Source organism: Mandrillus leucophaeus, unplaced genomic scaffold (assembly GCF_000951045.1).
Source record: "Mandrillus leucophaeus isolate KB7577 unplaced genomic scaffold, Mleu.le_1.0 Scaffold1088, whole genome shotgun sequence".
NCBI classification, from domain to species: domain Eukaryota; kingdom Metazoa; phylum Chordata; class Mammalia; order Primates; family Cercopithecidae; genus Mandrillus; species Mandrillus leucophaeus.
In genome coordinates this window covers 223884-247488 of record NW_012099076.1, presented here as the reverse complement: position 1 = coordinate 247488, position 23605 = coordinate 223884, and the positions used below count along the sequence as shown (strand labels likewise).

Sequence of the window (23605 nt, the reverse complement as noted above, 5' to 3'; positions counted from 1 at the left end):
TACCGGGGTCCCACCTGTCCTGCCGCCCCCTCCCCTCTCAGGAGCTGGGCGGTGGTGGGAGGAGGAGGGCGGGAAAACCGACGATGCCTCTGGGGTTTCTAGGTCGCGCGTCTGTTAACCGCAAACCGCCCAAAGTTGAGCTAGAGCAGCTCCCAGGACTTTCTTGACCACAGCGATTTTGAAGTGTAGCCACCGTCTTTTCCAGTTTTAGAAAAGCTTTCCCGAAGTTTGGAATGCTGACGATGGTCGTGTTATTTTTAACTTCCTGATATTTGAATGGCCAGGTGTCAGCGACCATCCTTCCGTTCCACGGAGGCGGCTCTGAAGTTTGGGTGGGATGCGCGCGCTTGGAATGCGCGTGGAACCCGCGGCGGGCGCGGGGAGGAGGCCTTGAGTAGGGCTCCGGCGTGGTTCGAGTTTGCCCGCCCCGCGACCTGAAAGAGAAGGGCCAGCCCTTCACACCCGGAAGGGAAGGGCCAGTGCCCCCAACACCTGGCGCCGGGGGTCGCTGGGCCGCGGGGTCCTGGCAAGCACGGGTCCTCTCAGATCGCTGGGCCTGAGCGCTGGCTGCTGAGTTTTTCCTTCGTTAAGGAAGTGTGAAACTGGTCTGAATCGGTTGACCACCGTAAGGAAATGGGATTTACACTGTGGACAGAGATGTGTCCTTTTCACTTCATTTGAACCAATATGCTCGTGCCCCCATGGAGGCTGAGTTGGAAAGTGATAGGAAGCTGCCCCCACAAGAGAGTAGGTGCTCGGTTTCTCTTCTGCTTACAGGAGATGCATGTCCTGATTTCTCGTTCTCCTAGGTGTTTTTATTGAGATGTAGGGAATATCTGAATTCATAACGACTTAGAAAATCTGTACACATAGTTGAGAGAAATAACAGGTCTCGAGGCTAAGGTGCTGTTTACTCCCATGGGCTGGCCTCTTATTAAAATACTTGTGCAGCGATTGATGTTTACAAATTACTATGTTGGAGGTTAAAATGATCAGAGTGATAGCCTCCATCCTGTCTATCATGTTTAAGGAGAATTGGTTATTTAGTTCACTAATGTTCTATTTAAACAAAATTTCTGTAAAACTAGTAAATGTTACCCCACATTCTTTGTAAGTTAAAAAAAAAAGTTTAATGTTTGCTCATCAAAAGTGATTTGATACTTTTGTTCTGTTTAGGAAATCTTTATTCTCAGATTTCTCATTCCGCAGAAATAAGGATCTGGCATGTCAACACAAACATAGGACGTTGATGCAGTCAAAGGGAAATAACTGCTGCCCTGACTCTGCTGAGAGCCTCACAAGTCCCTGTGCACGCCAGCTTATTTGCCAGTGAGTGGCGTCATGATGAGACAGAATTCTCTGCTCTTTGAGACCTAAGTACATGAAGTTTTTAAAAAGATTTTCTTTACTCTAAAAGATCAGACCAGTGTGGCATGTGTGGACCTGCTCTGTACCAAGATCACACTTTTCAGCTGGAGAAGAGGGATGGCAGGGATAAATAAAGGGCTTTCTTGTCTCCCGAGGGAGCAGAGAAACCTCTCTCTGTCCTCTTCCTTCCCCTGTGGCTGGGTTCCGGGGACTGGAAACAAGCTCAGGCTAGCACTTGATGTTCAAATGGTAGTCTGGTTTAAAGTATGACTGGGGAAGTTAATGATCTGACCAGAGAGACAGGTTTTTATTTTGAGAACTGACAAGCTTTGTTTCCTTAAAACAAAGGAAGTAGTTAAACCAAGGCCACAGAAAGGTAAGAATTGACTTGAGAAACAAAGGCAATAGTTGTCAAGCAGTGGGGTTCAAAATGCAGTTTTGTTAATAAAAGTAGCTTAAGGCAACATTTGAAAACCTCTTCAAAGATTAGATACAACACTTTCTTTTGGCTAAGATTTCTTCAACTTATTCTAAATATATCTTTAGCAGCATTCTAGTTCCTTTGATCTTAGATGGAATTTTGTCAGTTTAGTGAGTTAATCTCCATTTCACGTAAAGTATAAGGTTTAATAATTTGATGAATATGTAATCAATAAGAACTTGGAAAACCAAATTTACTAAGCTTGCTTTCCTGTAAGTATTCCTTTCATAATTAGAGTCCATTGAAGAAAATAATATAAGGGAAGCAAAAGTTTGGAAATCTGAACTCTGGTAATGAAAGTGGTGGAGAGGGGCCCTTGGGTCTTCTTGCTTTCGTTCCTGACCCTCCGTGGAAGACTAGATTGGAAACCGTAGTCAACTTTCTCACCTCAGGTGGCAGTTGGCTCCAAGTAGGATTCTCATGTCCGTGTTTGCCCCCAGTGGCTCTAGCATTGAGTTTATAGACTTGTGATCAATACCTAAAATTATTTCCAGATCTTAAGCTGATTTACACTTTTGAGGTTTCCAAAGAAAAATTTTTTTTACCGTATTTTATAAGCCCTTCTAATTTAAAAAATGTGTTACTATGAAAATTTCAAACATTTTAACTTATTTTTTAAAGAAAACTTTATCTGAAAGTTTATTAGCTTGAGGTTTGGCAGCCCCCCCTTTTTTTTTTAGGAAAAAACTTAAATATTTATAGAGATTTTGCATGATTCAAGGGGCTTAAGATGTTTATGAGAGTGCAAATTCTAACCACGATATGAGGTTTAAGAGGCTTCATTAGTAATGACCTGTGTCTTCGTAACTTTGGCCATATGATAGAATGGGACATCAGCACTCTGAACAGGTCATGCTCTATATGCGTTATGGTATAACAGAAGAAAAATGGGTGAGCCATCATTTAATGCTGAGGATGGGATTTGAGGCTTATATCTACATTTTTATTTGCTTATGTTTTTGTTCTGACAGAGAAATTCACTGCATGTAACTATGACTAGGCATGATTTTATCAGAAGTTGATTAGAATCTGTAACATTTTCTGTAGTTCAACTGACACACTGAAGATGTCCTTACTGTGCCCAGCCTTGTCAACAGCTGGATCACAGTGACACAGGCTGTGTCTAGGATGAGTCTTGTGGTCTGCAGCTGTGTGAGGCTGCATCTGATTCCCAAGTCCAATGGCTCTCTTCTCGTGTTTACAAATCAGGCCATGACCTTTCCCTACAGCAGGATGTTTGCAAGATCAACTCTCAACTGAGGAATTTGCTTATTTGACTGCTCTAATACTGCTTGGTTGAGAGTTCAAAGTAGAAAGTCTTCTGAGGGAATAAGATTTATGTATTATTTACGGTGCTTCAGTTGCATGTATCAGAAAATCTAGTCTAAATTGGCTTTAACAGAAAAAGATGTTGCTGGTCCATTTGATGAAGAAGTCTAGAGCTGCTGTGACTTCAGTCTGGCTCTGCAGAGCCCAGGTTCTCTCTCCACCTCCTGCCAGGCTCCCCTACCAAGGCTTTACTCTCAGACTCTACCCCCGTGGAGACAAAAATCCCACAGCAAGTGGAAACAGAAGTGCCTTGGAAAAAGTTCTTCTGGCAGCTCCTACACAAGTCCTCCATCAGATGCTGGTATTGGACCAGCTTTGGTTATAAAGCCCTGCTGTGGCACAAAGAGGAATGTTGTCCTGATACAGCAGCCTCGGGTCACCCACCCCACTCTGGATACTATGGCTGCAGCATCAATGGAAGCAGACAAGTTGTGCTGCCTCTGAAATAAAGTAGATGAAATATTCAGCAGCAGAAAGAACAAGTTTCCACTCCAGTGAGCTAATTCAAATGTATCCAGCATCTAGATATATGTATAATATGTATATATGTAATTAAAATGTATTGAACATCTAGAGCATCTCTCCCAAGATAATTACCACCTGACAGTAATGGCTATAAAAGCTAAAAGTGGAAGCAGTCTACATGTTTAGCAATAGGAATCAGTTGAAGCATACATCAAAATGCAGGCAGTAGTATTGGTGGGTATTAATGTTATAGATGCTTTTTATCCTTCATATTTGCGTATCTATACTTTTTCCTGTATTTTACAGTGTACTTGTGCTTTGTACAAATAATTGCTGATCATGTAAAAATATAGAAATATAGAAATTTTGTTGCCATACTTGGGTCTTTTGCACTATAAAGTTGAAAAAAATTCTATAATTCCTGGTTCTTTTATAATTTGATATTTGACATTCTAAATGAATTTGGAGTTTCATCTTCAATGAATTTGGAGTTTATCTTTCTGTAACACAAAGCCATGAATGAATTTTTTGTGTTTCTCCCCAAATGAACATTATCTAGTATGCAATACATCATTTCAACATAGAATTGAAATGTCATTTTTATTATATATTTGTAAAATATATTTGGGTCAATTTCTGAATTTTCTTCTTTGTACATTAATTTTTGTCCTACATTTGCATCTGCTATTATGTATTAATTACTGAGGCTTTGTAATGTGTCACAGATTCTGTCAAGGCTGGGCTCTCATTGTTCTTCCTTTACGTATTATTTCCTAGCTCTTCTTGCTTATTTTCCCATTTGAAATTGAAAATTACTGTGTTTTTTTAAAAGACCCTTGTAAGATAGAAGACAGATTTGATTTCATTAAGAAAAAACAGAAAAAAAGCAAATTCAAAAGACAAGTAACGGGGAGTCAATGTTTTTAAATCATATTCCAGAAAAAATATTAATTTTTTAATGTATAATACGAAACAGAGAGAAACCCCTTGTAAATAGACAAGGTGCATGAAAAACCTTTGCTAGAAATGTAGTCAGCATTGCTCATCATAAAAGAACAAATGGAAAATGCACTGGGAGCTACTGGCCATGGCAGTGAAACGGCTCCTGTTACACTCATGGTAAACAGCTAGGAAAATAGGCAACTGTGTGTAGAGCACTGTTTGCGCATGTTGGACATGTCTGAGATCCATAAGATAAGGGGAACAGGAGGTGAACTCCATTAGTGACCATTTTCTGCCTGGAGCACTTCCTAAACTGCAGGACAAGGAGGGGGCACCCAGAGCCCAGGCTTCTGCTGAAACGAAGAGGCAGAAACAGTCTGAAGAGGCTGAGGTAACTGGAATTTGCAGAGCATGTTACTAGCAATGAGGGACGGCTGAGAGAAAGAGCTCCAGAAATCTGCAAAGGGATCCCCCTGAGCCTTCGGCTGAATATTAAGTGCTATCTGTATAGGGTGAAATTTGCAAAGCAGGGCAAGAACAACTGCCATGAAGCTTTGAGGTGAACTATTCACAGTGCTTGCATCAGGCTGGGGACAGCCATTCCAAACAGCCACAATGGGGAGAGCTTATTAAACAACCAGGGCACCCAGGAGAGAACCCAGAAGGGACACACCTGATGGGTAAAATAGTTCTAAAGACTACTCTAGACACACAAACAGAACACAACAATAAGCCAACAAATGATCAAGCTGATCTGCAAGTAACTCACTGCCTGCTAACACAAGTGTCAACACTTTTAAGGGAAGCAATGAAATCTAGGCACTGAACATGGTAATATCTACAATGCTGTTTTACTAGAAAGAAGTAAAAACAGGAAAACATAATGCAGAGCTAGAAGAAGAATCAGTCAAAAACAGATCTAGAAATGGCAGATTATGCAATTTAAAACACCTATTTAACACACAAAAATAAAATACCTAAGAATATAGGTAACCAAGGAGGTGAAAGATCTCAACAAGAAGAATTACAAAGCACTGCTGAAAAAAATCAGAGATGACACAAACATGGAAAAACATTCCTTGCTCAAGGATAGGAAGAATCAATATTATTAAAATTGCCATACTGCCTAGAGCAATTTATAGATTCAACACTATTCCTATTATACTACCGATGCCATTCTTCACAGAATTAGAAAAGAAAACAAAACTATTTTAAAATTCGTATGGAACCAAGGAAGAGCCCAAATAGGCAAGGCAATCCTAAGCAAAAAGAACAAAACTGGAGGCATCATGCTACCTGACTTCAAACTATACTACAAAGCTACAGTAATGAAAGCAGCATGGTAGTGGTACAAAAACAGACACATAGACCAATGAACAGAATCAAGAACCTAGAATTAATGTTGCACACCTACAATCATCTGATTTTTGACAAAGTCAACAAAAATAAGCAATGGGGAAAGGACTCCATATTCAATAAATGGTGGTGGAATACCTGGCTAGCCATATGCAGAAGACTGAAACGGGACCTCTTCCTTACACCATATGCAAAAAAATAAAGATGGATTAAAGACTTGAATGTTGTTAAAAACTTCAGCTGAATTAAATTTTAAGGAGTTTAATTGAGCAATGAATGATTTGCAAGTTGGACAGTCCCCAGAATCACAGCAGATTCAGAGAGACTCCAAGGATGCCTCATGGTCAGAACAAATTTATAGACTTAAAAAAAAAGGGGGAAGTGATAATACAGAAATCAGAAATGAAGTACAGAAACAACTGGATTGGGTACAGCTCATCATTTGCCTTATTTGAACACTCAGCAGTGTATGAGTGGTTGAAGTATGGCTGCTGGGATTGGCCAAGACTGAGCTATTGTTACAGATGCATACTCATAAGTTAGGTTCTCAATTTTGTCTACATATTAAGTTAGGTTGCAGTTCATCTACAAGGACTCAAATATTGAAGTATGGAGTCCTCAGGTCATATTTAGCCTGCTTTAACAATGTAAAACCTAAAACTATAAAAACTCTGGAAGATAACCTAGGAAATTCCATTGTGGACATAATCCCTGGCAAAGATTTTATGATAAAGATACCAAAAGCAATTACAACAAAAACAAAAATTGACAAATGGGACCTACTTAAAGAGCTTCTGAACAGCAAAAGAAACTATCAACAGAGAAAACAGGCAACCTACAGAATAGAAGAAAATATTTGTAAGCTATATATCCAACAAAGGTCTAATATCCAAAATCTATAAGAAACTTACTTTAACAAGCAAAAAAACAACTCCGTTAAAAAGTGGTTAAAGGACATGGACAAAAGATTTAAACAGACACTTTACAAGGTATAGGAATAGGAAAAAGTGTTCAACATCATTAGTCATCTGAGAAATGAAAATTAAATCCACAATGAAAGGCCACTGTGTACCCATTAAAATATCTAAAATTTTAAAAACTGGACATTGAAAGTGTTTGTGAGAATGTGGAATAACCAGAACTCTTATAAGTTTCTGGTGGAAGCCTAAAATGTATAATCACTTTAGAGAACTCTTACGTGGCTCCTTACATTGCTAAATACACATTTACCACATGAACTGGCAATCCCTATCTTAGGTAATTACCCAAGAGAAATAAAACATTTTTTTTTTTTTTTTTTTTTTGAGATGGAGTTTCACTGTTGCTGCCCAAGCTGGAGTGCAAAGGCACCATCTTGGCTCACTGCAACCTCCAGGTTCAAGCAATTCTCCTGCCTCAGACTCCCGAGTAGCTAGGATTGCAGGCACGCGTCACCACGTCAGACTAATTTTTTGTATTTTCAGTAGAGATGGGGTTTCACCATGTTAGCCAGGCTGGTCTCCAACTCCTGACCTCAGGTGATCCTCCTGCCTCAGCCTCCCAAAGTGCTGGGATTACAGGCATGAGCCACCGTGCCCGGCCATAAAACATTTTTTCACAAAAGGCTTACAAAGGAATATTTATAGCAGTTTTATTTATAATAGCCAAAAGCTGGAAAGAACCCAATTGTCTATCAACAGTGACTGGAAGGACAAATTGTGCTATGTCCACACATTAGAATACCAGTTGGCACTCAAAAAGGAAGAGCTGATCTATGCAGCAATGTGAGTAAGTCTCAGTAATTTCATGTGAGTAAAATAAGCTAGATAGAAAAGAACACACACTGATGACTACAGGAAATTCTGGCACAGACAAAATTCATACTCAGTGACAGAACTCAGATTGGCACCAACCTGAGGCAGGGACTGGGTACAGGAGTGACCACTGCAGAGGGCATGGATGGAGTCGTCAGGGGTGGTCTCTGCCTCTCTCTGTCCATGCCCACTGAGCTATACCTGTAACAGGTAGGTTTCATTTTGTAAATTGTGTCTCATGAAGTTGATTTGAAAAGCCTACACTAAGAGGCAATATTTTAACCATTCTGAGATAATTTTAAAATGCAACGTGCCAAAATACACTAATGCTGTGATGCCACTTGTTTTTAAAAGGAGTAAAGAGCTACACACATGCATCATGCACACTTAATTTTGCATAAAGTATCTATGGAAATACCTTCCTCTATCTTAATGCCATTGATGATTCTTGGGATGGATTTTTTTCCTGATATGATACTAATACTCCTGTGTTGAGCCACAAAGAACTGATACTGACATCTTTTAAATAAATTAAAATAGAACTCCAAAATGACCCTAAATCAGTTCTAACTTTTTAAAATTTTATTTTATTTTGAGACAGGGCCTTGCCCTGTTGCCCAGGCTGAAGTGCAGTAGCCCAGTCATAGCTCACTGCAGCCTTAAACTCCTGAGTTCAAGTAATCCTCCTGCCTTAGCCTCTTGGGTAGCAAGGACTTCAGGTGCACGCCACCATGCCTGGCTAATTTTTAAAATGTTTTATTGGTAGAGATGGGGTCTCACTATGTTGCTCAGGCCGGTCTCAAACTCCTGGCCTCAAGTTATCCTCCTCCTTTGGCCTCCCAAAGTGCTGGGAGTACCCAGCCAGTTTTCACTTTTAAAATAAATTACATCTTTCAAACATACCAAGCACCAAAATACATCACATTTTATTAGAAATATTTACATTTTCTTAAATAAAAGAAAGGGATTTTTTCTCCTATGCTCTTTGAGCGTTTGATCTGTTGAAAGAGTAAACCATGAGTTTACACTTGAGATCTGACACAGGTCTTAAGCAATTTTAGAAGTTTATTTTGTCAAGGTTAAGGATGGCCCATGACACAGCCTCAGGAGGTCTTGACGACCTGTACTCAAGATGATCTGAGTATAGTTTGGTTTTATACATTTTAGGGATACATGAGACATCAATCAATATATGTAAGATTGATTAGATCCAGAAAGGCGGGACAATTCGAAGTGGGGAGGGGGCTTCCTGATCATAAGTAGATAAAAGACAAACAGTTGCATTCTTTTGAGTTTCTGATTAGTCTTTGAGTATGGGATTTACAGGAATAGTCACTTACGCCTTCGTCTGGCTTAGTGAAACAAACAGTGCAAAGGAAGCAATAGATATGCATTTGTCTCACGTGAGCAGAGGGAGGAGTCTGAGTTCCATCTTTTGTCCACAGGGAATTTCCTTGTGGCAAATTGTGAGGGAAGTGTGTAAACTTACCTTTGTAGCTGTCTTTTTAGGAACAAAATGGGAGGCGGGTTTGCCTGACAGAGTTTCCAGCTGGACTTTTCCCTTGGCTTGGTGATTTTGGGGTCCTGAGATTTATTTTCCTTTTACAAAAGCAAGCTTCCATTAGCGTACTTCATCTACATTCTGTAAATTACTGAGGTGAAACAGTGGAAATGAATGCCTTCAACCTTCTAGATCCTGACATCGTGCAGTACAGTCACACATGAGCCTCTTAACTGTAGTCAGTGAGACAAGAACTTCTCAGCCTCAGGGCTCTCGTGGTCCTGCACTGAAACACTCAGCTTCTTCGCTCTGCTGATTCCTCGTCCAGTGACAAAAGAATAGTCCATCTTCTCTGATACACTTCAGAGCTGGAAGAATTATGTGAGCTTTTTTATGACAAGCCCTCCAATGAGTGTATAAATGTCCAGGTGACACTAAAAACATAAAGTGCCATAGAAATGCAGGCCAGCATTACTTGTAGACTCAATTCCCAAGTCTCCTAGAGTTTTACTCATCGGAAAGTCTACAGGCAGCCAGTTCCAACATTTTTGACAAGAACAACAAAATATATTAAATTTTATACTACATATTATAGATACAAAATATATTTATTTTTAAATTTTAAATTCTTATTTTAAGTTAGTATTGAAGTCTGTTAATTGCAGGAAGAAGATACATAACAGAGGTTTGGCCAGGTTTTGTTTAACATCCTTTGGGGCCCAAGGATTTTATAATTTCTGAGAGTTTAGAGTTTCCCACTCTCAGCATAGATTTTATTTACTAGTAGAAAGAGAGATGATACTGTCAATGAGCATTTCCAGTTCATTTCCTTTGATAGGCTATGCTGTGTTAATGCTTCATTGTGTTACCAAAAAGGGGTCCCGATCCAGACCCCAAGAGAGGATTCTTGGACCTCACGCTAGAAAGAACTCAGGGCAAGTCCATAAAGTGAAAACAAGTTTATTAAGAAAGTAAAGGAATAAAGAAGGGCTACTCAATAGGCAAGCAGTGGCATGGACTGCTCAACTAAGGATACTTATAGTTATTTTTCAATTACATGCTAAACAAGGAGTGGATTATTTGTGAGTTTTCTGGAAAAAGGGTGGGCAATTCCCAGAACTGAGGGTTCCTCCCCTTTTTAGACCATGTAGGGTAACCCCTACATGTTTCCTTGTAAACTGTTGTGGCACTGGTGGGAGTGTCTTTTGGCAGCTGACGCATTAGAATTAGTGTATAATGAGCAGTGAAGATGACCAGAGGTCACTTTCATTGCTGTCTTGGTTTTGGTGGATTTGGCCAGCTCCTTTACTGCATGCTGTTTTGTCAGCAAGGTCTTCATGACCTGTATCTTGTGTGGACCTCCTGTCTCATCCTGCGACTTGGAATGCCTAACCTCCTGGGAATGCAGCCTAGTAGGTCTCAGCCTTATTTCACCAGCTCCTATTCAAGATGGAGTCTCTCTGGTTCAAACACTTCTGACAATTGTATATGGGAAGAATGAAATTATAATAAATTTCTCACTTCTATTTAGCAGAATTTTTTATTAAAATATCTTTTTTTATCTTTCAGTGAATAACCCTATACCTTCCAATTTGAAATCAGAAGCAAAAAAGGCTGCCAAAATATTAAGAGAATTCACAGAAATAACTTCCAGAAATGGACCTGATAAGATCATTCCTGGTAGGTAAATAGGATGAGTGCTGTTCATCTCTAAATGTTTTTTTCCTAAGTTGTTTTTTGCATTGTTCAACACTCCATTTCAGGCAGAAGCCTCTATCAATGCCAACAAGTAGTTCCTCCACCTTTTTTCTCATGGCTGATCCAGGGATGCTCTGGAAACCACTACCTGTTCATTACCACTTCCGGTTATTTCCAAAGGGTGTTCACAGCATAACTTGTTTCATGCCAAGGAGATCCAAATGCCAATTCACTTTGGCAATGTTACAGACCAACCTCCCTCTTAATCAATCACAGCACATGACTCTGAGCTCTGTTTTAAAAATTTGTTATTGATAGAATAATCTTAATAATGATAGTAATTATTTTTGCATTCCTGTCACTTCTCCCATCATGAGAAAACAGTCCTCATAGACCCTTGCTACTCCAGGTGCAAGGGGTCTGGACAGGGCCAACTGCAGACCAGGCAAACCAGCAGGGCCTCTTCCCTCCCTGTCTGTCCCTTTTGCTTAGGCTTTTTCTCCTGCCTCCCACCCCGGGGTGCCAGTGCCCCAAACACCACATGTTTCTGTTCCACTTCAGCTCTCTGCAGCCTTGTCTGTCCTTCGCATTGCGTGCTAAGGACTCTGCAAGCTAACTTCGCAAACTCACCAGCTAATCTCATACATAAATTTTAATTTTGTGTTTCCTCCTTCCACATAAGACATTTACATTCTCTAGTGGTTTAAGACATTAATCAGTAATTCCCAACACAGATGTGCATCAGTATCCCCTAGACCGTAAAAGCACAGTTCTTAAGCCTCATTCCAAACCTGCCAAATCAGACTTTTAGTGCAGTGTGTCCAGGAATGCATGTTTTAAACGTGTTTCTCATGTAATTCTTAAGTAGTCAGTGACACATAAGATCGGTCCAGAGGGGAGCCTTTGAAAACCACTATCTGTTCATCAGCACTTCTAGTTATTTCCAAAGGGTGTTCACAGAATACTTGTCTCATGCCAATTAGCCTGGACACTGTTACAGACCAGCCTCCCTCTTAATCAGAGTACATGACTCTGGGTCCTGCATTAAAGAGATAAGTTTAATTTTTCTAAGCCAGATATCTAAAGTTATGTAATAAAACTTTAAATAATGTTTTAAAAATTTGTTATTGTTTTAATAATCTTAATCATGATATTAATTATTGTTGCATTGGCCCGGTGACTCCTCCTGTCTTGAGGAAACAGTGCTTGGTAGAGCCTTGCTACTCCAGGTGCAGTCTGAATCTGCAGCTTGACATCCCCTGGGAGCTTGTGAGAAATCTGGTCAGATGTCACAAATCAGTCTGCATTCCTCCCAAGGTCCCAGTGAAGTACACACACACACTAGTTTCAGAAGCGCTGCTTTAGAGCCTAAAGAAAACTCAACAAGAAAAACTAGATTTTCAGTATCAGTATTCTGAAGGAGCCCCTGTCAGTGGGTGAAGCTCAGAAAAAGAAATTCTGTTTGCACGTTAGTCTAAGTAATAGATTACCCCAAGGCGTGGGTGTAGCAAAGACAGAAGTTCCACAGCCAACAGAGATCCAGGCCCACATCTCCTTAGAGTCTGGTGGGGGGCATTATATTTACATTAAAACAAAGATGCTATTTCATAGGATAAGCAATTGAATCTACAAAACATTTAAGCAAGACATCTAGATCTTGAGACCTTCCCAGTGGTGTGTTTGGCCTCCTCTAATGTTAGGATTCTAAGAAGTAAGTGAAACTTAATTTAGCAATTAAATCTATAATTGGTACATTCTGTGTTATAAATCAAAAGCTAATTGGTAGATTATTCAGTGATTATTATTATTTTAGTGTCCCTGAATTTGAGTGGAAATCTATAAAAATATAATTGACATGTGGAATATGTTCATTTTAAAACATGCTTTTGTTAATATCTAGTATTCCCAATAGGGGCAATAGCAACTCTGGAAGCACTGAGAATAGAATGTGAGGAAGACATTCTGCCAACAAGTGACTATAAAAATAAACCTGCATGACATATTATACGGCTTTCAATCTTATTACAATATAATTATAACCTTTTAAAATACAAAAATAAAGTACACTTAGTAGACAGCCATCCAGGATGCAACCTTATTTTCTGTAGCTTTCTTATTAAGAACAGCTCCACGAATGTTCTGCATGTGAACTTCATGGTGTTGGATGAATTATTTCTAAGAGTCGGTTCTTAGTTTAAACTTTGAAATGGTGGCATAATTACATGAGAATTTTAGTGTTCTCTTGGGGCATCTGCAAAGCCTTTGCTCTGTGTACTAGAGCCCCATGTCTGACTAAATAATAATAAATTAAGCTACCTTAAAGTTATATGATAGGCTTCCCGTGTTAGTTTGAACGAGGTATCATTGTGTCACAAATTCACAGAATCCTGTGGGACTGTATTCATTGGATACATATACTAATAACCCTCATTTTATGTAATGAACATTTCTGAAATGTGAATAAACCAGTATTTTTAAATGGAATTATATTATCAGTGTACTAATAGTTAAGTGGTACTCAAATGCTATAGCGGATCATTTTATAAAGTTAAAAATGGTTTAACATTGAAAAATTACTTAATTTTTCTGGTTTTGAATCCAACTTTTTAAATTAATACAAGGTTAATTTAGCTACATGGCTTTAAGATCAAAGTTCTAATTCATGCTGCCTTTTTGTAATTTTTAAAGTTTCTCCTTAGTACTATATGGATCTTAATTTCATTGAAAATGTAACTTTTATCTTCTATGTTGTGCACTATATCCTAAATTAATTGAAATTGCCAAAATATTTGCAATGCTAGCAGATATCAATAAAATCTCATTCAAATATCTAATTTATTTTATCAGTTACAGGATTTGAGAATATTTCTGATGTTGTGTTTAGCACTGCAAAAATAGCAAACACAAAAAACACATGTGGGAATAGAGAGGCCTCGTGCCCGTTTGTTGAGTGACTGACTTTTGTTCATTGCTCCTGTGTGCCCTGAATTCCTAGGGAGAACCTCTGTGTACACTGACTCTGTTTTATTTATTTATTTATTTAATTATACTTTAAGTTCTAGGATGCATGTGCACAACGTGCAGGTTTGTTACATATATATACATGTGCCATGTTGGTGTGCTGCACCCATTAACTCATTTACATTAGGTATATTTCCTAACTCTGACTCTGTTTAACACTCGATCGTCTATCCAGGCACATCGATCAAAATACTTACCTTCCCATTGTTTTCCGCGTTAACAGCTCATGTAATTGCGAAGGCTAAAGGCCTTGCAATTCTGTCTGTGATCAAAGCCGGCTTCCTGGTGACCGCCAGAGGAGGCAGCGGGATTGTACTGGCGCGCCTTCCAGATGGAAGTAAGTTGGCGTCTGTTCACTGGAGCAGAGAATCTTCATTCTTTGTTCTGTCTGTTTTCATGTGAACACATTGCATAGCGAGTAGGACAGGTTTCCTGCATATCAACTAAAACTTACGTAATCAGGGCTACTCGACTGAACGTGCAGTTTGGTGTCAGTGAACAAGCCACGGGAACTAGCCTTTCTGTCTCTCTGTGTCCTCAAAATATTAGACAAGACACAACACGTAGATCTAACTTTGTTTTGCATGCATTTTGTAATTCTTCCATGGAGAAAATCTTTAAATATGGCAGCGTGTGCATTTCTTTTGTTTAATATGAATTCTTATTCCTCAGCTTCATGGTATGCTACTTTCTTTTGTTTTATGGAAATTGATGTGAAAATAAGGGGCCATGTGTGAACTTCTTTGTTTCTGTGGTAGATCATAAAAACTGTGACATTTGAAGAATTTTCCCAAGCCAGAATCATATCAAGAGCAGTATCATCGGGTTTTACTTTCTGGGATGAAATCTACTACTTGATTCTTCAGAGATGAAATGAAAATATTTGCCATAAATCCCGAGTACTAACATTTATAGTAATATTTAAAATGCACACAGGTGTGTCAAAACCAACTAGAATGTTTTTTATACTGATTTAACATTGGCTGTTCAGTGCACACATTTTCTATTAGTAGCAGTTTTTTAGCATAATTTTATTTTATTTTGAGAGAGCATGGAACACTCACAGACAATAAGTATACAATATATGCATTTGTGAAACATGGCCTGGAAATAGCAGTCAGCAGATTCACCATTTCTTCCCAAGGTATCCCCACAGTCAGCAAGAACCTCTTCCTTATTATATGGATCAGTTTTCATAGCTCAGTGTGTGGCTTTGAAAATGGGAAGAAAACAATTCTCTTTTTCTCAAGCATTATCCAAATTTCCATGGGCAGACTTCTCAGCAGTAAAACCAAACAAAGTAGAGGCACATTCCAAGGGGGCCCATTGTCAGATGCGACTAAAGTCTATGAGAAAGTCCCCGCATGTCTCAGGTCCCCAGCTGCTCCATTGACGGGGTGACTTGCTGACCAAGGGGAGGGACAGCCAATACGAAGCCTTGAGCTCGTCTCAGAGCCCCAGCAAACCTTCCTACTGGTTTCAAAACCTACTTTTCTCTCCCTTCTTCCTGAGCTGCAGCTGCTGACTCTGCTGACAGTAATTTCAAAACTGTCCAAATAAGGCACGACACGTTCCCTGGGATTCCGGCCAAGACCAGCGTCTTAACACGGGGACAGTTCCTAACAGGGAACAAAAAATTATCAGACACTGATTTCTGTAACCCATACTTCTCTAAGCCTAGGTAGGACAGTTCTGGATATATTCCAGCAGTATTCTATTATCTAGTATGCATGGTAGCAACCATTTTCAAAAAGTGCTTTGGCCAGACCATCCCCCCACCAAATTGAAAATATATTTTTCTAGACTTGTTTAACATGACTGTTTCTGTATCAAGAAAAATAAGCATATAGTAATCCTAAAATGAGCCATATCATGGCAAATAGAATTACTGTACTAAATGTAATTTATCTTGTTAGAATTTTAACAATCTTGAATTTGTAGCCTATTTCTTGTGCTTAAGCATCAGAGGTGTTAGAATAGTTTTTGCCCTCAGAAATGTACAATGGAAACAATTACTATGTTACTGTTAGATAATAAACTCTCTTGAATCCTTCTGATCTCTTAAATCTATGACAGAATTCTAGCTGAAGACTGGAGCTACAGCTAAGTTGTTTTATAAAAGTATTGACAGTTCAAGTTACCAGGTGCTCTGTATGGTTAATGGTTAGGGAACCAATAGTTTGGTCTTATGCATGTTGGTAGAGAAAGATTAGAGGACGTGGACTTGTAAGGCTATGAGACTGGTAATGAATATCTAATACTTTTCAAATATTTTCAACTTTTTAAAAATTACATATTCTTTTTGAAGAACACTTTAAAACAGGGGGAAATACCAAGTCTCATTATTTTAAATAGAAGCACTCTTTAGATTTTAGCATTTTTCCCTCCTATATTCACATGTTGAGGGTGTTTTAATGTTAGGATAACATTTGTTTGTTTTTTTTATTAGAATGGTCTGCACCCTCAGCCATTGGAATAGCTGGCCTTGGTGGGGGATTTGAAATAGGAATTGAGGTAAGTAGGTTGTACTTGTCCATACAACTGCCATATCCTCTGAAGACACCTAAGATGCAATCCGTGAAAACTGAGAGGTTTCCTAGTGTTCTTGTTGTTACCGTTGGCACCTAGGAAAAATTGTTTCCTTTATTTTCTCAATGAATGTCTAACTAAAGCTATCTGATGGTTCCCATTTTCTTTCCTTTTTTTTCATTGGGAGTAGGGTTTCTTTCATTTGCCATTTTATCTGCTTCTGTCTCATGTACCTTTGTGTACCAGGCACATCTCAACACCCGGCCAGCTGTCATTGGCAGTTTATGGACTGCTCATGGCAAAGCCACCCTTCTCCTTCAGTGGACATTGAAATCACGTGGGCAGTGAGTGCATCATCATTTGTGGAAAAATCCAGTTTTGCAACATATGATATTCATATCCCTCCAAATTCTTTAAGTAGAGAAGAACTTCACGTTATTTCAGTTTATAACGTTGCTCCTGGGAGTCCGGTGTCTGTCGGGCGGATGTGCATGCTCACAGAGGTCTCCTACACAGGGATCCTCTTAGGGCTGATGCTCATCTTCAGTCTGTCGTTTTGCAAGGGACTGGAAATCGAATCTCCTGGTATGCTCAATTCATTTTCTTCTCAAATTTCAGTCCATTTCTTCCTAAACTATCCTTTGTAGATTTGCCCTGTTGACATAGTTTTAAATTCCCTCAGCCTTATTAGGACGAAGTATTTCTAACTCTTCTTTCATCTTTATTCAATCTTTCTTACTCACTGCTGTATAAATCTGTAGTATAAAAGAAACATATTTCAGTTTTGCTTATCATGACTGCATTTTTGTACCATGTGCAACCAAATCAAAGCTTTCAAAAATATCGCCCTCTGGTGGAAAGTGTATTTTCATCAGGGACTGTGGCTTCCCTCCCTTTCCTTCTCCCTTCCCTCCCTCCCCTCTCTTCCCCTTTCCCCACCCCCACCCAGTCCCCTGGCCCTCCCTGTAGAAGGGCCTTTTTCTGTCAACAGATCATACTGCTAAACTGGGCTGAGTCACAACCCGTTCTTCCCACAACCCTCTGGCTCCTTGTGAGGCTGGGGTCATGCTTTGAGCATTTATTTCAAAAATGATGAGAGACTCAGAAATGATGTCTGTATTAAATTTCAATATATTAAAGATCAAAAATTGAGTTTCCGTGGTAATTCTTTGAAAATTTTGGACTTTTAGCCATAGGGCACATTAGTAGCCCTGAAAAACAAGTACAAGTAAAATGTAGTCTCTTGATCCAGTAAATGAAATAGAAAGACTTTAAACATTTTATAGACTGATACACAGTATTTTTTTCTTTTCTTTTTTTTTTTTTTTGGAAACGGAGTTTTGCTCTTGTTGCCCAGGCTGGAGTGTGATGGCGCGAACTCAGCTCACTGCAATCTCCACCTCCCGGTGTCAAGCAATTCTCCTACCACAGCCTCCCGAGTAGCTGGGGTTACAGGCATGCGCCACCACACCCAGCTAATTTGGTATTTTTAGTAGAGATGGGGTTTTACCATGTTGGTCAGGCTGGTCTCAAACTCCCGACTTCAGGTGATCTGCCCACCGTGGCCTCCCAAAGTGCTGGGATTACAAGCATGAGCCACTGTGCCCGGCCTTAGACTGATACACAGTAATATTTTTAAAAGACAATATGAGATAGTGGTGAGCTATGAGAGAGAAGACTGGGTCAGACCATTCTGGCTCCAATTCTGACCCGGGTGCTTCCACTCTGTGACGTTAGGAAGTAGCTTTTCTTCTCCACACCTTGGCTTCTTCATCTACAAAACACAGTTAAAAATAGCCTTATATAAGTCTCTGGGCTTATATTGGGGATTAAATATGGATTTCTACAGTCAAAGCGCTTGAAATGACACAAAACATAATTTTATTGTTAATATCTTCTTCATCTTTGCAGCTTATTTAGGCTTGCCATTTACAGAAACTTTATTGCAAAGCCTGTCTTTATGACAGTATGGAAATTAACTATGGAATTTCATTTAAATAACATAACTATCAACTTTTACATGTCAGTTTCAAACAGAGATAAGAAGCATCTCCTAGGAATTGGAGACATGAGCTTTAAACTTCTTAACTATGACCTGCCTTTGCTTCTCAGAGCCCCACAGATAAGTCTCTGCATGTAACTGTGAGTGTGAGTGATGTCACAGCATCGGCTGGTTTTCGATGTTAGCAGAAAGCACTGTTTGCTCTCCATGAAGCACCCTCAGATTCTGTCTAAGCCTGCATCCTAACGGAGCACTCCCGCCTGCTGTCTGAATGAGGGAGGGAGTCAGAACAGGAGCGTGGGGCATCCAGAGCGGCTCCCTCAGGCTGTTCTCATCACAGCAGGTCTGGTGCCCACCGAGACCACTGGGGGGCTGGAGGGTGGACACGTCTTTCCTGAAGGGACCAACCTCTGAGGGCACTTCTGACTCAGGTGACCGGCTGAGTGAGCGTCCCCTTTGGGCCTGGCTTCTCTTGGAACTTGCTGCTACCATGTCCTAGTAGCCACAAATAGTAAGGACCAGCCCTCAAGTGGACTGTGAGTACCGGGAGGGCAGAGACTTTCTCAAACTTCACAGCTACGTCCACAGAGACCGAGGAGACACCCGTGAATACTTCCTTTCTGTAAAACAGGACAATGGCAGGGCCTGTAACCACACAGGATTTTCCTTTCAAGCACATAGAGGGCACGCACGTACTCGGTTCGTACTATCTAGTATTTGTTGAATAACTATCTGCCATTCTATTTTCATTTACTTATTTATTTATTTTTGAGGTGGAGTCTCGCTCTGTTGCCCAGGCTGGAGTGCAATGGAGCAATCTCGGCTCCCTGCAAGCTCCGCCTCCCGGGTTCACGCCATTCTCACGCCTCAAGCCTCCTAAGTAGCTGGGACTACAGGTGCCTGCCACCATGCTTGGCTAATTTTTTGTATTTTTAGTAGAGATGGGGTTTCACCGTGTTAGCCAGGATAGTCTCGATCTCCTGACCTGGTGATCTGCCCGCTCCGGCCTCCCAAAGTGCTGGGATTACAGGCATGAGCCACCGCGCCCGGCCATTTTTTTACAAAACTTGTACGCACGCTCGTACGGAATCATTTTCATAGCCATGGAAGGTGGTCGTCATTGCTCTCATTTTATTCGTAAAACAACCAAGCCATGGGAATTCTCCAGTAGGAGGTAGCCAGAGAGTGGCAGATTGGGAAGCGTCTGGTCCCACATCTAGGCGGCATGTTATTCAAAAGACAGAGTTTCCTGTTGTCTGTCTTGTCTGCACATCCCTCAATGGGGAAAAAAGGAAGGTTCAGGAAAGTCACTTGATCTTGGTTTCACACGTGCTTGGGTGGTAAAGTAAAGGCCACCTCACTGTAACATTCATCTGCATAACAAGCCATCGTTTTCAGGGCACTATACAAGGTAGGCAAAGTCCACATTATTTTCAATATACAGAGACATTAGGGCTTACCTAAGATCACATAGCTAGTGCGTGGTTGTCAGATTGGGTTCACTAGAAGCGGAGCCTGATACCAGTTCAAGTACGTGTGATATACTGAGCCAATGTTCTTCGGGGAAAGAAACTGAAGGTCCTAAGGGAAGCAGGGTAAAGAAGGGGAAAGGTCCAAGCAAGGCTGTTGCTTAAAGTTCAGTTAAACTCGTCTTCGTCCGTGTTGAAAGGCAGTTCAAGTTACCGACTCAAGGTCTGTTTTTTTCCAATAGACACATTTACAGCTACATATTCGCTCTAGGCATTGCCCTGGCTGCCTTCCATGAGTGTGGGTATGTTGTGTCTTCGTTTTCCTTAATCTCAAAGTATTATCTAATTTCTCATGTGATTTCTTCTTTGATCCATTTGTTATTTAGGAGTGTGTTGCTTAATGTCCACATATTTATAAATTCCCAAATTTATTTTGTCCTTGATTTCAAATTTCATTCCGTTGGGGTCAAAGAAAATACTTTGTATAATTTCAGTCTTTTTAAATGGGTTAAGGCTTCTTTTATGGCCTCACATATAGACTCTTGTCTTGTGCAGTGTTCCACGTGTGCTGGAGAAGAATGTGTGTTCTGCGTCACTGGGTAAAGTGTTCTCCAGGAGTCCATTGGGTCTAGTTGGTTTACACGGTTGTTTAGTTGTTCCATATCCTTGAAAATCTTATGACTAATTGTTCTCTTCATTATTAAAAATGGGTTATTTACACATCGAGCTATTTTTGTTAAATTGTCTGTGTCTTCCTTCTAGATTGTCAGTTTTTGATTCACGTATTTGGGGCTCTGATATTATGTGCTTATATAAATATATGTATATTACTATGTTTATAATTCTTATATCTTTTTAATTGATTGGCCATTTTGTCATTATAATATGTCCCTGTTTATTCCTAATTATGTTTTTTGTTGTTTTGAGGTTCATTTCGTCTAATATAAATATTGCCACTCCTGCTTTCTTATGGTCGCCATCTGCATGATGCATCTTTTTCCATCCTTTTACTGTCAATCTAATGGTAACTTTGAATCTAAAGCGTGTCTCCTATGGAGCATATAATTGGATGTTGTTGTGTTGTTATTGTTGTTTTATCCATGCCAGTAATCTCTGCCTTTTTATTTGGTTGTTTAATTAATTTACGTTTAACAGATTATTGATATCATTAGATTTGTATCAGCCATTTTACTTTTTTCTATATCCCATGCCTTTTTTGTCCCTCTGTTTCTACTTTACTGTTTTCAATTAAGTGAATGTTTTGTACTATAGCATTTTGATTCCTTTTATGATTTTTTAACTGTGTTTTTGAGTCATTTTCTTAATGGTTGTTCCAGAGCTTACAATATGTCTTAAATATTTCCAATTTATGGGAACTTGTTTTAATAAGATACAAAAACATTACTCTCATATGGTTCTAGTCTTTTTTCTCCTTTTTTATGCTACTACTGTTATATATGTTAAATCTATATACGATACACACTCAGCAATTCGTGATTATAGTTAATAATTTATATAATTTTATGTTTTTAGAAAACTCAGAGAATAATTGAGAGCAAGTATTTACTCATTGAACTTGCCATTTTAACCTTTTTTATTTACCATTTTTGGTTCTATTCCATTGTTTCGGTTCATTCAAGTTACCATCTGGTGTCATTTCCGAGACAACTTTGCTCCCACCTGACTCTTTTGTACGGTTATTGTCAAGTGTATAATATTTCTATATGTTACAGACTTAACATATAGAAAAAATTTATTTTTAAACTGATGAGAAGAACTATGTATGCATCTATACTATTATTTATAGATAATTATCTTTACTGGTGATTTTTTAAAATGTGGATTTAAATTGCTATCTAGAGTCACTTGCTTTCAGCCTGAAAGAGTTTGTTTAGAATTTCTAATATTTCTTGTAAAGTGGTTCTACTAGCAACAAATTCCATCAACTTAAATAAAACATCTTTTAATCTGGGAATGTCTTTATATCCTCTTCGTTTCTGAAATAGACTTTTACTGATTATAAGATTCTAAGTTGACCAGTTCTTTCTTTCAACATTTTGTCATCCTACTGTTTTCTGAAGTCTACTGTTTTTGACAAGAAATCTATCTGTTATTCTAATTGGGGTTCCTTTTTTTTTTTTTTTTTTTTTGAGACGGAGTCTCGCTCTGTCGCCCAGGCTGGAGCCTGATCTCGTCTCACTGCAAGCTCCACCTCCTGGGTTCACACCATTCTCCTGCCTCAGCCTCCCGAGTAGCTGGGACTACAGGCGCCCGCCACTGTGCCCGGCTAATTTTTTTGTATTTTTAGTCGAGATGAGGTTTCGCCGTGTTAGCCAGGATTGTCTCGATCTCCTGACCTCGTGATCTGCCCACCTCGGCCTCCCAGAGTGCAGGGATTACAGGCGTGAGCCACTGTGCCCGGCCTAACTGGGGTTCCTTTTATGTGATTAGTCATTTTTCTCTTGCCTCTTTCAAGATTTTTCTCTTGAGTTTTAAGATTTTTTACAATTATCTATCTGGAGTGTATCTTGTTACATTTATTCTACTCAGAATTTGTTGAGCTTCTTGAGTGTAGATTCATGTTTTTCATCAGATTGAGAATTTTCAGCCATTATTTCTTTGAAAAAATTTTCTGCTTCTTTCTCTTTTTCCTTACCTTCTAGTACTTATATCACACATATGTTGGTGCACCTAATGGTGTCAGAGGTTTCTTGTGTTTTTGTTAATTTTCCTTCACTCTCTTTCTCTTAGTTTTTAAGACTTTCTATTGATCTATCTTCAAATTTACCAGTTCTTTATTTTGCATGCTCAGATCTACCGTTGAACTCCTATAGTAAATTAAATTGTTCTTGTTGCTTAATACACTTTTTACCTCCAGAATTTCCATTTGGTTCTTTTATATAATTTTATGTTTTTATTAATCTCTATTTGATAAGATATTCTCATTGTACATTTTTCTACTTCTTAACCATAGTTTTCTTTAATTCTTTGAACATATTTATGACAGCTGTTTTAAAGTCTTTGTCTGCTAAATCTGATAGCTGGACCATCTGAAAGGCAGTCATTCTCGCCTGCTTCTGTTTTTAATTTGGTTTCTATGTATGGGTCACACTCTCTCGCTTCTTTGTTTGTCTTCTTATTTTTGGTTGAAAATCAGAAATTTTAGATATTATATTGTATCAACTCTGGAGGCTCAACCTCTCCCCCAGGAGCCTCTTATTGTTTGCTTGCTGTTTGTTTAGAGATTTGGCTGGACCGTTTGAATGAATTCTGTGCCCCACTACTGTGAAGCCTCCAATGTTGTCTACAGGCATGCATACGGTTTTCCTGAGATGACAGATGTTCTGACTGTCCCTGTCCCTGACCTGTGTGTTAAGCCGTTTGTCTCCCTTGGTATTACACACCGTTGTTAGCCTCCGCTAACTGCCTGCTGATCGCTCCATTGTTTCCAACAATGCCGTGGGGACATAAATTGCTCCACAGTTTGATCCAGTTAAAATTGTGCTCCTGTGCCCAGGTGGTCTTTGAGGCTCATTTCTATTTCAGGAGGGCTCTTCCTAGCTATCTCTGTCGCTGGTTCTCCCTGATGATTTTCTAGACCACCCGTGGTTTTGCTTGTTGCTGTCATGGAACTGAATACCTCATCTTACC

The 23605-nt window shown here is 39.4% G+C and overlaps 1 protein-coding gene across 2 annotated transcripts in view; it reads left to right on the top strand.

Annotated features, from left to right (window-relative positions):
* Positions 1-591: 591 nt before the first annotated feature.
* The window catches only part of SH3YL1 (SH3 and SYLF domain containing 1), a 46479-nt gene continuing 23465 nt past the window's right edge, over positions 592-23605 (top strand). Inside the window, exons 1-5 of one of the 2 annotated variants that reach the window (XM_011987403.1) lie at positions 592-751; positions 1177-1329; positions 10805-10915; positions 14178-14291; positions 16404-16468. In XM_011987403.1, the coding sequence (XP_011842793.1) occupies position 1329; positions 10805-10915; positions 14178-14291; positions 16404-16468 (291 nt within the window). In that variant the 5' untranslated portion in view covers positions 592-751; positions 1177-1328. Of the gene's footprint in view, positions 752-1175; positions 1745-2820; positions 3878-10804; positions 10916-14177; positions 14292-16403; positions 16469-23605 lie in introns of those variants that run through there. The other variant, XR_001006824.1, reaches the window with a different exon arrangement.